Source organism: Pagrus major, chromosome 5, assembly GCF_040436345.1.
Source record: "Pagrus major chromosome 5, Pma_NU_1.0".
Taxonomy (NCBI): domain Eukaryota; kingdom Metazoa; phylum Chordata; class Actinopteri; order Spariformes; family Sparidae; genus Pagrus; species Pagrus major.
Genome location: NC_133219.1, coordinates 21,022,357 through 21,039,253, shown reverse-complemented (window position 1 = coordinate 21,039,253; position 16,897 = coordinate 21,022,357). Strand labels below are relative to the sequence as shown.

Below are 16,897 nucleotides of genomic sequence, written 5' to 3'. Positions count from 1 at the left end.
TTCGTTGTTGAAAAAACTTTTAAAACCACATTGATGAGCCACACTGTTGCACTTAAGAAAATGGGCACTGTTAATACTGAATCTATTACCACACTGAATCTGAGGCTGAAAGTACTCCCCATCTATTCCCTTCTGAGTAGCGTTTGCTCAAATGTACCATGACTGGCTGTTTTGGGAAATTACTAAGCCTCTCTTAAAATATAAAAGTATTTACTCATGTTTTTCAAGTTTTTGAGTGCATCTTCAATAGCAACAAATTGGCTTGTGACTGAGTGCAACAGAGAGGCTGGGGAGCTCGGCAAGTAATGAGAGACAAACTAACAGTTGATTTTGCTGATTACAATAACAAAAACAGAGAATATCATCATCCTTCTCCTTTAAAAAGGAGACATTATGCTCATTTCAAGGTTTATAATTTTATTTTGGGTTACTAGAATAGGTTCACATGCTTAAATGCTAAAAAAAATGAAACTTTTTTCTCATACTCTCGAGAGCAGCAGCATAGCTCCCGTCTCTTAAGGGCCCCTCTCCCGAATGCCCAATCTGCTCTGATTAGTCAGCCAATACATGCCTGAGCCAGCACTGCACACTGTGTCTCAGGTCGGCTCTGTCTGTTTTCAGCTTCCAGTTAGCTTCACTTCTACCCTGAATATAGGCATAAATTATGTAAATGTGTGATGGGGTGACCTGGTGTGATGCCAAGAAGTTAAGGAATAAAAGGTGGTACCACTGACGAGGCATTTCAGAAGCAGTGTTTTCTGTGGGGGAGGAGCTCTCATTGGCACAGACTTTGGGTTTTTTAACTTTGAAGACCTTTTGCATGCACCAGTGTAAAACACTGAAGGAAAGGGAAAAAAAGGGAAGGAAAGCATAATAGGTCTTCTCTAAAACAATCAGCTGTGCAAGAACTTTGCCTACATAAGAGTCTAAAGTTAACAAAAGTTCGAATTTGAAACAAAAAATATTAAAGAATAGAAAACGAGAGAATCTGACCAAGCATTCAGTGCCAACTTTTGTTGAAAATTATACATTGCAGTCAGTACATAAAATGTACCGAGTTTAGTTTGCATCCTGCTATTGTACAGCTACTCTTCCCAATGGCACATCCTTTTTAATTTAAGAAGACTTTATGCAACAGATATGCCAATTGTGTCATTGCAATAATTGTGTTTGGTGAATGTTTCCAGTAAAAAAGGACTATAAAGCATGCGCTTTGTGCAAATCCAGTGGAGGGAAAAAGCTGCTTCTCCCTCCTGACTAATTCCGTTACCATCCATTTACCGCCAGTCATTATGCTCAGCTCCCCCTCACAATACAACAAAAACTGCCACAAACGCATATGAGATTGAATCCTGATGTGAATCCCTGCTACTCTGATCAATAATGCAGATTATTAAATAAATGAAGCCCTATTTCTTCATACACCGACATTCCCCTAATGGTGCACTTACTGTGATGCATATGCATTCTGTAGAGTCATGACACATACTGAGTGTGCGCTAAGGTAAGGGGGTTTTAATTGCTCTACCGAGACAATAAACCACATTGATCAAGGTGGGTTTAACAATTTCTAGTTGCTCTTAATATTTCATTTACACATTTAGTACAAAACCACACAATCTATAATATTGTTACACTTTGTCTTTATCACTGACCATTTTCTTCACATAAATAAATGACAGCCTGGTTTATATTGAGCACCAACACAAAAGCTTCCATTAATAATTGACACCCATCTCCCATTTAAAAAGACGTTACTTTAAATCAAACAGCCATGTTTTCTCACTTATGATGCTGACAGTGACACATTTGAAGCTATTAAAGGCTTGAGCAGAAATAATGGACCTTAACAGGCTTCAGGTCTTGACCAAAATGATAGCTTAAACGCCTGTGATGATGTCGCTACTGTAGGTAGGTTAGATGAATGTAGGTGTTAAGACAGGCATATCAACAGTTTCTGTAATGTAGTGGGCTTGCTGTCACTAATGAGCATGGAGAGGAAGAAATAATGGCCTTGCGGTTCCAGAAGAGACCCTTATAGCCTTCTACCATGTTTGACAAGATGAGTACAGTACAGCGTGCAAAAAGACATAGGAGGAGAGAGCAGGAAGGCAATTACTGCAGCCAAGTCCTGAGGGAGGTATGTATGTGTAGATAAAGAGTGTAGGTGGGAGAAAGAACAGGAGATATGCACCATTTTGAATATATTCCCCTCTCTCCCTCTTCCGGCTGTATCGCCATGGAGACAGCTTCCAAGGAAGGAAATGTTCACTCACGTGTCCGTGTGTTATGTGTTTCCAGTACAATGAATTAGCCCTAACTACACACATACGCACACACACTGACATTTCCTTGTCTATAGGCACCTACCACACAATCCCATCCCCTGCAACTCCATCCTACCGGGTATATTGACTACTCTATCACCTGACAAAAAATAAAAGTCTGTCATGTAATCAATGTTCAAACGGTCTCCAATAACACAGCCGTCATCTAAGCTTCATGTTTACCCAGCTTGTCTACTGGTACCTGTAGTTATACTTCACATATGAAATGTGAGCACATCAAAAGCTGAACTGCGACTCCAACATAAACTCAGTGATTCAATTCTTAATTTGATATTTTACATGAGAATTGCATTAGCATTTGCTTGATATCACAGAGACAAAAAGCCTACTGAGCCTCCTCCATGTTTGTATGGGTGGGGGTGATAATCAATAATGTGAGGGTTTCCCTGCCCAACTGAATGTAAGATGAGACACCTGCAGTTAAGATGGTAAATATTTGAACAGACATTCTTCCTGTTGTGTTGGCTCTGTACTCCATGGCATTTTAATTTAAATGAAACAAAGACTACAAGGTTTAGATGCTGTATTTTAGCCACATTGGGTGAACTGTGTGGTACAGCGATTTTAGCATTTTTAGCCATGCTAGCAGTATGGCCCTAGGGGCTGCAATGTCTGCATTGTTCCAGCGAACACTTTTCACCTCTGCATTGATATACTTAAAGTGTGTGGGGGCATCCACTCTTTTTTGCTGATCTTTGATCTTCATATATATTCGATCTTTTGGTGGATTTGATTTCCTGCACCACAAAGAGAGAGAAAGCATGTGGTGTGCATGTTGCCTTCGAAATCATAAATGTCTCCAACTTCGGCAACTTCATAACTTTTTCTCTTGACTCTGATTTTTAACTTCAAATGGGCTCTGTGGAAGAACTCCGGGGCACTCGAGAATGTGCAGTCCAGCAGCATTAAACACTTTAACAAATCATCCACAGGCTTGTACAGGCAACCAAGAGAGACGGAAAAGGTCTATTTTCACATCACGTTGCAATCCACTCACATATGGCCAATAAAAAGTGATTAATACATGTAAATGCTCTTCAAAAGAGCTGAATACTGCATGTACTGTATGTAAAAAGTTAAATATCACAGATATGTAAATTAGCGTTTGATGTAATCTAGCATCATCCAGTGTCATTTTTAAGAGGCTTTAGCTTTTCCATTAAAAAGGGTGGAAACATTAAATGTAAGTCTGTCCGTCTCTGGGTCTACCACTTTTGGTCAAGACTGTAGTATCCCAACAGATATCTGATGGATTGCTATGAAATTTCATGCCGAAATTCATGAATCTTTAGGAGTTTGGTGATCCTGACTTCTCTAGCTAACAAAATTCCCATCAGTCTCAGTTGTTTTTTGTTTTAATTGCTACTAATTGCTAAAACAAAAACAACATTGTCAACATGATAAACTGTTAAACAACAGCATGTCCCATTGTCATTGTTAGCATGCTGATGTTAGCATTTAACTCAAAGCATCGCTGTGCCCCAGTACAGCCTCACAGAGCTGCTAGCATGGCTGCAGACTCGTAGCATATTATAAATTAAAGTCGACAACAATACAAGTCATTACAATAACTCATCATACATATTAGTTTGCTAGCCTCATTTAAATTTTAAAAAATGTTCCCTGTTGGGTCCTTAAAATAACTTGCTTTAGCAGTTTGTAGATCATTGTCTGCACTTTAATTACATAGTCTCTGTCTTAAACTCTGTCTCTGTCAAATACTAATGGATCACAGTGTTAAGTGTTTTTGTTAAGCCCTTACTGCACTAACATTTATTTATGTTCACATTATTAAGGTCTGGAACATAAACAATGATGTAAGAAGCTACCAGGCACTCTGACGATGACTGCCAGGAACTGCAGACCGGCTGCAATACCTTTTTCAGTACTTACAGTCTTCTCTTTGGCATGTCTGCAAACCTTCATCACCAATCCATGGACATTAGCCAGGCTGTCAAATATAAACATGAGCAGTTTAAATATTCAAGAAGCCAGACAGCACCTACAACAGGTTGGTAATTCTTTACCTTAAGAAGACACGCTCCCTTTATTTCCCTAAAGTTTAAAGAAGGTAGGCAAGGCATAAGGCAGGAATGTTTACACATAGTTATAATAGATGGCACATGACCTTATGTCCCAAACTCACAGGCCTGCATAATATGTAGACATATGATCATAAGAGAAAAAAGAAAAAAAAAGTGTAACCCCAGAGAAAGTAGTCTGGTGGGAATGACCTTGGATCAAGCTTTAAGTGTTAAAAGCTAGTGGCGCATACACACAGACACCCAAGGAGAACACCATGACTATTGCCAGTGATAGGATTACAATTGGGTGCACCCTTGCCTGAGACACAGAGGACCTATTTGTAGACTCTGTAAACAAAACATCAAACAGCTTGTTGACCTCGGGATAATTTAGTTGACAGAACAGAGCTGTTCAAATGCTTGCGTTCATTTTGGGGATGGGGGAAAAAAAAAAAAAAAAAGTCAAACAGCTGCCAGATGCTCTGTGCCATATGGACTATTCGACAGTGAGTGTAGCAGGAGCAAGTATGGGTGAACTACAGTATCAGCTAGCCAAGCGCAACATCACCCGGGGCCAAAAATGATTGTGGGAACTCTGTAAGGAAGCTGCAACACAAGTCCGTCCTAAGATCCTACACTGACTCACACTCTGTGTGCTCTGTGACTGCAGATAAAAGCAGCTCCTCATTTCCTTTAGAATCTTGTCGCATACAGTCTTGTGCAAGGAATTATAGTGTATATTTGGTATATGATATTGTGATGCAGATGTGGAAGATTTTGCAGTGACAGAATAGGGAGGGAGATTTCAACCTACACGAAATTATAGCCTGTTGATTGTTGATTTTCCAGCCTCGACTGAACAATAAAGTTACAAAATGATGATGTTGCTCTCTTGTATTGAATTGTGGGCAAACATTTGCTAATGTTACTTTTATATTATGGGAGATGTGGTGGAGTGATTTTGTTTTATCTGTGTTTTATGTTTTGTTTTTGAATGCCCCGATTTGCCCTGATGCCCACTGCATTTTATTTTGTTTTTCTATTGTTGCATTGTATTCTGTGAAAAAACCTTGTAACTCTGATTTTGAAAGGTGCTATAGAAAAACAGCTTATCATTATTATTGAATGTACTGCAAACTGATTTATGTCTTGTTTTTGTAATGTTCATGTTGTGAGATGGGTCACACAGATACTGGTATTGAAAATATGTAGCTGTAATAGTCTGATTTTTGAAAGGACTTCCTTAAAACGGGAGTTCAGATTTACCCGACTGCTTGTATTAATTGATGAAAAAAGTAGCCATGTGCACTAATATAGAAGATTTATGATGCAATACATCAAGGTGCGTCAAGATGCACCAAAAACCATTGTGCATTTGAATAATTGACGTGTGAATCATAATCTAATTGTGAGGCCAGTGAAGATTCACACTTCTAATATCAGGCAGCACCAACGTCAACATAAAGTACCTATGCCTACATAATTAAATTACCACAAGCGTTGGCATAGCAACAAATGTGGAAATTATAAGCCCAGTTATCTCTGACCAATCAGTTTGCTTGAATTCAACTACACGTTATATTCGTGGTTTATGATAAGGCTTCAGGGGCACAGAGGCAGCACACAAATCAATATTACTTCTTGTCTAATGAGTAGTATGGCAACAGTCTGTCCCATCACAGCCTGAACCATGTTTTGTTTTATTTTCAGACCTCAGGTTTGCTCTGCCCCCTCTCTTACAAAGCAGTCTAAAATAGAACATTTCCCTTGCACCGCCCTCAGACGTGTGCCCGATATAAAAGCTGCAGGGATGCTAAAAATATTACATTTGGACATGATTATTCAAAAGCGGTGGTATCTTTGTTGCTCTCTGGCCTTCGTTCCACCAAGGTGCGTCTGAAACTTCCCATGGTGGAGGTAGTTGTCTAATATCCTCTTACAGTTACCATAGCCCATGTCTGGCCTGAAGGCCATTCAACTATTTTAGCACTGTAAAAAGTTCTCTGTTAAATGAATACTGAAGGCAGGAACCTCACGAGGGAAATCTAACAGCTTCTGTTATAATCAGTAGTCAGAGGAAAATCACCTTAATGGAGCTGGATGGCCCGTGGACCGACAGGATGTTTCTCACTCTGTGAGGCTATGTATGTGTGTGTGTGGGAGTTGTGGAGAGGGTCCAAACTACTCTGTATGTGCACATGATGTGTTCAAGGACCCAGACAACCCTAAAGCATTTTGTTCTTAAACACCTGGCTATATGTTAAGCGCACCACAGCAGAATCATATCAATCATAGATTAGCCTCGAATCAGCATCTCAAAGGTCGTTCAAGGTCTGTCAAAGAGGTCTGACTCAATAATGTGCAGTTATAATAAGAGTGCTGCTCACTTTGGTGTCGACTACACCGTCTGTGTAAGAACAAATTAATCTTAGTGTTGACTGAAGAGGAGATTTCAAGAGCACTCAAGCTGAACTGCTGAACAGTTGGATAACACACTTGGCAGTCCCTGAAAGGCAAATTCACATGAAAGAGTTGTTCCTCATTTCCGGAAAACGCCAATGCAGCAATACCTCAACATGTCTGACCCAGAAAACGCTCAAACACTTTAAGAGGATGCTGGTTGATTGGAAAGAAAACAGAAGTAAACTCTACACATGGTTATAGGAAAGTTTCTAAAATTGTGTTTTGTTAAAAAAGGATCAGGATTCATACAAGAAGCTGCTTTACAGATCCAAATCATTTGCAGAGCCTTGTTGAGGTTAAGGCTCAGCATGGTAAAAAGCACTGACACCTCAGTGCCTGAATGGGGCTGTCAGATTAGACAATGACATCTTTGGGGCCTTGTAAAAAAGCTGCTTGCTTTGCATTAGCTTTATTCCGAAACTTTTATCAAAAGAAAGATCTCAACATACTGCGTATCAAACTATAAATAGCAAAGCTCAGAGAATGGCAGACTGTCTGAGAAATGGGACATTAGACTGAGTAAAAAAGGAAATTAAACCTAAGAAAAAACTTTAGAGAACCCAAGAGGACTTGTACTTGTGTAGGAAAATGACAAAGCATGTGGCAGTGGCAAGAGCTAAAACACTCCAGGACATGGGCCTGATCTCCAAAATCTGAAGATGAGTGAGAACATTGAGAGAGAGAGAACGTTTAATAGGAACTCGATGAAATAACACCAATGTTGAAAGATGCTTTTGAAATTCACTACTCCCTCCTCTACATACAGTATTCTGTTTTGAAGATGTCAGTGATTCTCCCCTGAAAGCGAAATTTGTTACATAACCAAAAGAGAGTACTTTAAAGGAGACTGAAATGGTTCATTACCAACCAACAGTAACCACCAGAAAAAAAAAAAAAGAAAAAAGAAAAAGATATATCAAAGCTGTGTTCTCACTCTGTTATCAGGCAGAATAGACTTTGATCAGCCTTTTATGCTTAAACTTCAACCAAAATGAAAGTAAAGCATGGCAGTTTAATTTGAATGAGAATTAGAAAGACAAGTAAGAAAGACAGTACAGAGGAATAAATGCAGATAAACAAGACAGACAGGCTTGTTAAACAAAAAGAGACACTGCAAAAATATGAATGTGATTTTAGTTTGAATGCCTCATAAGAGAGCACAATTAACTGTGATGATGTTCTACAACTGCCCAATTAACAATACTTTTCTATCAACTGTCAAGAAAGTGTCGTCTCTTTTTACACAGTACCATTTTCAGAATAAGAGTGCTCATAACACACCGGCCCCTTTGCACACACCACAAAGATAGCATGAATAGAGGTCAAGTAATGTCACATAGACATTCCTTTCACATTGTGAAAAAAAACATTCACTACTGCCCGTATGCGTCACCATTCTGATGTTCAATGCAAGGAAATGCTCGTTTTCAACCTGCTACCTACCTCAAGCAGCTATTCAGGGACGTCTCTGTAATAAGCTCCTCCATATTAAAAGGAACCAGCTGAAGTGGTTCAAGCACCCACTGTGAATGCACCTAGAGTATACAGTGTTGACACCAAACACTGTGGTTTTCTGAATGTGCAACGATGAAAACCATAACATGGTATTTCCTGTGCACACATGAGGCAGATAACTTTTTTTTTTTTTTTTTTTCACAGCCACAGGAAACACCTCAATGTTGTGTCAGACATTTTTTTGTTTGGGTAGTTTATGATCCTTATTCCCTTTAACAACGTGTCAAGATGCAGTGCCTTGGGATTAGAGCCTTTGTGCCTGTGTGCAGGATTCACATTGTGCATACACAAAATGCAATATGCTTGGTCAGCCCCATTTTCCACTTATAGAATCACCACAAAAGAGAGAACCACAAACACTCACATGTCAACACATATGGACACATATATGTTCATAGCTCTCCACTTAGCACATCCCTAAGGATCACAATCCATTTTCCAACAGTAGCACAGTCCCAACAAACACTAAAGCTGAGTGGTGAAACTGCTGCAGCAGGTCTGCTAATGACATTAATAACTAGTCAGCATGGATTCACTGCATGCTGGTCAAAAAGAAATCATAGACTCAACCAGAAGTAGACTATTTAAAAAGGTCCAGAGGAGAATCCTGCATATCTTTTTAGAGAAGGAGTGAGGCTCTTGATTGTAAATTTGAATTTGTTTAATGCATGTCTTGGCACCAGTTCTGGGGAATAATGTTTCATTCAGAGATACATTGCAGATTCAAGAGGTACGTTTTACGACATGTTTTCTTAATTGACTTTCTCAGCCTGTCATAGTCAGCCATAATTGGGAATTTTTTGGCTCCATTAACAGCTAAGATCTCTGCAAGACATAAAGCCCAATAAACACCCGAAAATGTTCTTTGAAAAAGCAAGAGATGTCTTATTTTTCCTACCCCATCGTTAAATCCACTGCACTTACACACTTATGATGTCCAGAGCACCTAGGGGTGCACCAACAAAAGTGAAATGCACATTAAACATGTAGTGAGGCAAAACAATTCGGCCAAAAGGTGACAACTAAAAATGATTATTTCAACAAATTTCAAAGAAAACAAAAATGTAATTTTACTGTGTATAACAGATATAGCTTCAGTGCTTCACCTCTTTTACCACCACATCTCAGCAGCTTGGGGATTGCAGAAAATTCTGCTTCCCAAAGTGGATGTACTAAAACTTGATACTCCATATGTCACATCAACCAGAACTGCATTATAAACTCAGTAGCATGCACACTGCACAGCACAAACAATCCACATGTTGGTTTTCAGCACCTATTCACCAATATAACCAGCAGATTTTAGCATGTCTAGAGGCTCTCATCTCTGCTTACATGAATAATGCTTCAAGGCCTGACCTTACATCGAGTGAAGATTAGTGTGCACATTCATTCAAGTGACAAAGAATACACCTGGAGTAAGTTGATAAAAACACACAAGCTGCCTTTTCACCATTTCCTGTGGTGTGATCGAATGTGAGCAAAATCTGTGATGATCTAAATGTTTACTTTGAGTCTTTGCCACAAAAAAATGTTGAAAAGGTAGCCACAAATTAATAATTTATTCCCAGCATTCTGCACCAGTGCCACAACATTGTCATTGCCCACTTTACAGATAGGTGTAATGGTAATACAACTTCTAAACACGATCAAGGCATCATATCCACATCCAGTCAATGCAAAATCCAAAGTTAACAGTGCCTCATATGTGCTCTGGTGCTCAAGAGAGTCCAGAAATTCCATGCCATGCAAGCATGATGCTGCCAGGGACTTACTGGGCATTGGTTGAGTCCATACTGTACTCCTCTTGATACCTGGATGCAGCAAGCATGGACACAGATAGGCACAGGTTAGGAGAGAGTGGGATCGAGGAGGCAGGAAAGGGAAGGAGAGGGGAAGGAGCAAGAAAAGGATGCCACTCAGGATGCCTCTGCAGTTTTTTTTTTAAAATTGCATCACTTGCATCTTGAGACAGAAAGCAACCATTTTCTAACTTTGAGGGAGATTATGAACACAGTTTGTGCAGCAAGAAGGTCCAAGATGGGATCTGATACTGACTGATGTTAACTAGTTGTAGGGATGGGCGATCTGACTGAAAAATAGTATCATGATTTATTAAAATCACAATCACTAACCACAATCCAAATTTTGCTCTTTTTCCTCAGTATTTAAATGCCCTACAGACTATATAGCAAAGTTGAAATAGTCTATATATTTCTCCATTTGCACCATTGTAATGCAATATTGCATTAAAGATTTTTCTTCTTTCTTTCCTCATCAAACATGCCGCTAGCTATAACTGTAGCGTGGATCTGAGGTCAATGAGGTTCATTAAAGTTTGGAAACAGAAGTAAGAGGACATTAAATACTACAGTCTCAGCGACTGGATCACCCACCCCTAGTTAGTTAATATGCCTTTTGGAATAACATAAAACATAGAAAATACCCAGAACGTTGGTTAAAACCATTTTGAATGTCTCCAAAAGTTTTACCAAATCCCGTTTGAGCAGCTGCTTCTTACTGCACAGTCGCGGCCTATTGTGAAAACAGTTCCACCAAGGAAGTAAATATAACCATTTACAGTTGAAACTGTCTGTATCTGAACTTGATTGGAAATACAAAATGTATTTCTGAGCTATTAATACACAGGGCACATGCAAGGAAAACCCTACACATTGAGATAATAAAAAACAACGCTTCAGCTGATAAAAGAACAGATGGGACACTTAATGCAAACCACAGGGGATCAGTGGACACACCCTCTGGGTCACTCTCAATGGTTGCCATATTGAGATGACCGTGGAGAAAATGGAAGTGTGTAACACTGAGGGGCTGACGGACAGAGAGACATACCCAGATATTGATTTTAATGACTGACAAGTGAATAATTTGGGAGGTCAAAAGGTTAAACACACACACGCAGAACAAATTGACTCGTGCACTCTATGGCTCTGACTTCCTTTGGAAACCAATTACTGAGGCTGAACCAAAGATTTGTTCTGTACCAAGGAATAATATAGCCTATAATGTAAACGCGTTCATTTGAAATATTCAAAATTGCAAATTAAAATCAACCTCAGAGGAACAGATAACACAGCACAAAGTAGAGGACCGAGTCAGAAGCACACACAGCCATTGTGATTCAGGCTGTAGACTTTTATTGCACTGGACAGTTTAACTTGGTCCCTCCCCTTAAGAGGCCTGGTGGGGCCATCATTGATGATACTAGTTACATTAATGCCTTTCCTGCTGTGATGAATCCAATATCTGCTGTGAGAAGGTCCTGTAAATGCGACAAAAGGATTAACCAAGATATACAAGAGGAAGAGACAACAAAGCTTTTGAACCAGCGGTTCTTGTTTTGTGCACTATTCTCCAGAAAACATCTAATCTCACCCTGTCGTGTAAAAATTCAGTTCTGATAGAGTATTATTTATTGATTTTACCTTTACCATCTTATCTTATCATCTTTGTTTGGGATTCATTTAAACAATGTACTCAAGTTTGATGTTGCCAATGCCCTAAACAGTGTTTTGTAGTTAGTTGCCATTCAATTTCGTCTGGCACCACACCACTCATTAAGACTTATATTTATTTCAACATATTTGACAAAACATGTGTCTCATACAGTACATACTTACGTTTACTGTATACCCAATTAGTTTTGATCCATATTGTTCCAAAGCTATGACTCATTATGCCTTTTTCATATATTCTATATTTTTCATTAATTGAGCATCTCAACTTTAGTATAGCAGTAATGCTTTCCAAAGCTTAAAACCATTGTAAACTGAATTATTAATTCATTAAGTATTGTGTCTATAGGTTTTTGTATTGTTTTTGTAATTTATTGTGAGTGCACTGTAAGTCCGGGGAGTAAAATGCCTTCAATCTCCAATGTATAGCACATCTAAAAATATCAGCAAAAGTAGATGGATAAAAATATAATTTAGGTTGACATTAAAGCTTATAAATGATCAAAGCCCCTCAAGAGTGCAAAGAAGAAAAGCTGAATGTGTCTGCGTTGTAAGACTGTGATTATTCCGCAGTTCGGGCATAGTTGAAAAGTTTCTGACACACACTGAGCACTGTCATCCCATTTAAGCCTTTCGAAATGGACAAGTGGAGCGTCCATTAAACCCAGGAAGTTGCTTGGCAACAAGAGACGACCTGTGCAATTCCTGTAATTAATCAACAACCATTTGTCATTTCAACAACAGAGCACAGCTGATTACTGCAGTCCCCACTACCAGATCAAATCCTCAGCTCCATGACAGTCAAATGGCTCTTTGGCACAAGAAGAAAGACCACAGTGTTCATTCAGATTCAACTTTCTCGTAATGCTACTGGATTCACAACAATCAATACTGGGAAAAAACCTGACGTTTGTCATTCACTAGAGGCTTTTGCCTATAAGTGAATTCCATTTTTATGAGGTTTTAGTTGTTGAATGAAATAGTTTCACAATTTTAGAAGCCAGATTCAATTCAATATTCAATTAATTTTGCTATAAAGATAAAACAGAGAAAAAATACGGGTTGCCGGGCATTTTGGATTTTTTTTTTTGGAAACAGCCATTAGGGGATATACAACAGACTTATTTACTATATGTGGCAGAGCAACGCTTCACATATTTTCCAACCATTTCACTTGTAATACTTAAATGACCATTCACTAGCCACCAAATGCCCCTTAAAGTTAGTTCAGAGGTGAAATAAAGCAATTAGGAGATGATTAGTCTGCTAATCTGGGTTACTGTACATAACAACAACAAGACTAACTCCTCTGCTGTGATCTCACTGTCCATTTAGTGGCTCTTTGACAACACTTTAATGAGCAATAAAGATGCTATCTGACTGCTAAGAGCTTCAGCAGTATAAAAGCTAAGATAAACAAGGGCTCACTATGCCTCCATTAGCGTATAAGCCAACTCTGTTCCTTCCTCTGTATCTTCATCAAAACGCAGAAGAAATTTAAAAGTCCATATTTTCATGTAGTTAGCATAAGGTCGCCCTTCATATCTTAGTCCAATTGTGATAAAATACACACAATAAAGCAGTAGATAGAGTCTCACCTCTTTGCAGCAGATCTGGAATGACAAGTGTGAGCTGAGCTCCCGAAACAAGAAGTGCAAAATGACCACAGGATGCTTTCAATCAGATTCCCTGATCTGCCTCAAGGACTGACTGATGTAGAGTGGGAGGGCCTTCCACACATGCGCCATCGCTGCAGCAATTTCAAGGACAAATGGGATTTGTAGTTTTCGATCTCTCTCTCACCTGCATCAGGAAGCGTGCCAACATTTCCTTATGTACAACAGTTCACATACTCACATGCCACAGAGGCAGGTCAAGTTCTCTCCAAAAATATGACTACTCAGTTCTAGCACAGTAACACCTTGTTAGGAAGCCACTCTAACAGCAGTACTACATACAACAAGAACCAGAATACAACAAAACAACCCTGCCCTGTTGCTTCATTATTCTGGCCACATTACTGATCTGTACATACACAACAACATCAACATCAACATCAACACCTACATACGCTATTCTTCCATTCTCACAGAAAATATCTGTCTCTGACTGGCTGGCAAGTATCCATTAAAAACATAATAGATCACCTCACACATAGTTTTGGTCGACAGCTTAACCTCCGTTCTAAAACGGTCTGCAGGTATATTGAACTGCAGGTAACCATAGCAACAGTAACTCTGTACCTCTTTGTGCTATGCTACCAACTCTTACTTTTGAAAGATGACCTAACCAGGCGTTGAAATGAGCATCCTCTATAACATTAAAGGACTTTTGCTTTTTGCCTCTGGCCATGACAAAAACATTATAGTGGACTTGTACTGGCAGATCGCACATCACACATTATTTTTGTACATCAGAATTCCTCATTATGTATTATTTATTTATCAATAATTACTTACTTACTTCTTACTTAATACTTATTATTTATAACTTTAACTTATAACATAAACACAATGACAGTCTCAACCAGAATTTAACATGAACACTACAGTGTGTGTTAACGAGTTTGTTATAAGTACAGGACTGCCTGATACATACCAATATTTATCATGAAACAATAAAACTACAAAACTTAGCTATGTCTTATGTATCTCTGAGTGTATCAGATCATTATGGCCAATGTTGCAAATCAATGAGCAGAACTGTTTTGAGGCTACTGGACTTTCCATATAATTGTTTGCATCAGTGTTACTATGTACCATTATTTGTCAGGTATTTAATTCACTGGATGGGCTGCAAACACCTTCCGTATCGGGTTATTTTGTTCCTTGTGCCTCTTAGTGCCCGCATTTCTGCACAATGTGAACTTCTGGATATGTTACAATCTCATGAAATATACTGATAGAAAACTATACTGTTGCACTCTGTTGATGCTCTAATCGTGTGCAGGTTACTGATGATGTTAGTGTGTACCCGGGATTCATCAGAAAAATTATGGGCTCACTGGTAACAGCCTTGTAATAAGCTCTCTAGTGAGAATATTATCCAATTAGAGTGCTGTCCTTCCTTTCCTCGCAATCCACTCAGATTTGAAGGTCTGTGTTGGAGCTAATCGGCTCTCTACACAGCCCAGGTTGTGAGTCTTTTCTGGAGCACGACTCAGATTAAGTTCAGATGACATTCAGAACTGACTGTGTGAGCTTCTCGGTTCGGTGTCTTCACTCAGATTATCCCTCTTTCTCACATTTTTCAGGCCCCCTAATTGATTCTCTGCTAACTGATGCTCTCAAGAAGCAGGAGAAGGCAAGGAAGGCGATGGGTTTGATCGATTTTTTGGCCTCTGCATGGACACAAGTGCCACATAAATACAGTATACAGTTGCTATGTACAACACACAGCCAGACGTAATCACAGTATCTCTGTGTTACAGAGACTTAATTAAAGGCCTCTAGCATTCCCTTAGATGGATTCTGCTGATGTCTTTTTAAAAGTTCATTTTGTTTGAGTGCAAGCATCACAACCAGGGCACTCGTTATTTTCAAGTTTCAACTCTCAAGTGAACTGCTGAGAGATTTCATCTTCCCGTTCTAATGAACAATAACGATGGACAACATGTAATTTACCTCAAGGACCACATTAAAACCTCTCATTAAACCGCTGGTACTCATATCAAAATGAAAGCATAATTGTTCTGTGAAAACGGGGCGCTATAAATAAACATTAGACGAATGGGAGGCGGACTTTGGCTGTAATTGTAGAACATTTCACTTTTTTGTTGCACATTCTGCTAGTGTGCAACTGAGCAGTAATCGATTTGAAAAGAACGTGTAGAAGAAATTAGCTGGAAAACTGATGGATAAAACATCCAATGATAAAAAGCATACAAAATATGATCCATTAAGCAAACAATAAGGCCAACAACATCAGACTACATAGAGATGATGAAAGAGGAGTAGTCTACATTCATCCTCGTCTTTGACTACTGCTTACAAGAAAACTAATTCTAATTAATCTATTGCACATTATTGGGGAACCTCAACATTGTGATAAAGACTTTACAGGATATTCACAGTTTATTTTTCACCCTTACATGCATCTAAATTATTGTATAAGATGCATGATGTACTGCACCATTTGAAGAGGATAATTGCATCAAAGTGTCTGCAGTGGGATAACAAAAAGGTGCGTGGGAGTAGAGGAACCTAAATAAGACGGCTTTGATGTACAGAAGAATTAACCAGCAAATTAAGAAAAGGCTTATTTTATATCTGTGTGGAAGCTCAATTGAATGAGAGTGACATTTATTTTTTAAACCTTAAAACAATTTTGTATGAATTCCAGTGTTTACAGGTCTTGGGGAGTACTACTATATACATGAATACAGTAGTATAAAGCCTTTTGTGGCTCCAGAGGAAGCTGCATGTAATCTGACAAATCGCATCCAGCTCATTGTGGGTAATGAAGGCGCAAAATTCTGAAAAGGAAGAACGTGTGGAATTAAAAAGTTGATATCTCTTGTTCTGTCCAACAATGTTATAAGAGTAAAATGCTTTCTGCTTTTCAAAACCTGGAGCCTACATTACCCACAATGCAACTTAGCCACTGAGTGACATCACTGGAGACAATTTATCATATTATATGCAGCTTCCTGATATTCTGGGCTGAGAACAGATGCCTTTAAATATGACTGCAGAAAAATTGCAGAGACTCTTCTCGATTCCTCCTAAAAAAACCTACGCTAATCCATTCCTCTGCTTGATCTAGTGGCTAATTGTCTAAAGCACATATCATGTACTCATTATAGCTTGGCTTCACATCCTTAAGCAGGCTTTTGATACATGATATCTCCCTCGGTGTCCCAGATTTCCCTAATCCATTTAACTTAAATTAAAGAAAGAAATAAAGATAAAAACATTGAAAAAATAATAATGAATTCATCAACCCGTAAAAGCTTCAATCAAACAGTGGACAACATGAATCGCCAATAACAAAGTCTGCTGTGTAGCTTTGACACTGAGGAGGCGTTGCTGACTGCACAAGACTTTAGGATAAAAAAACACAAGTTCTACAA

The 16,897-nt window shown here is 38.8% G+C and overlaps 1 protein-coding gene across 2 annotated transcripts in view; it reads right to left on the bottom strand.

Moving 5' to 3' along the window:
- The window catches only part of kcnt1b (potassium sodium-activated channel subfamily T member 1b), a 74,551-nt gene that overhangs the window by 32,439 nt on the left and 25,215 nt on the right, over positions 1–16,897 (bottom strand). For both annotated transcript variants that reach the window (XM_073465413.1, XM_073465414.1), the window contains exon 4: positions 10,126–10,164. In XM_073465413.1, the coding sequence (XP_073321514.1) occupies positions 10,126–10,164 (39 nt within the window). The remainder of the gene's footprint in view (positions 1–10,125; positions 10,165–16,897) is intronic.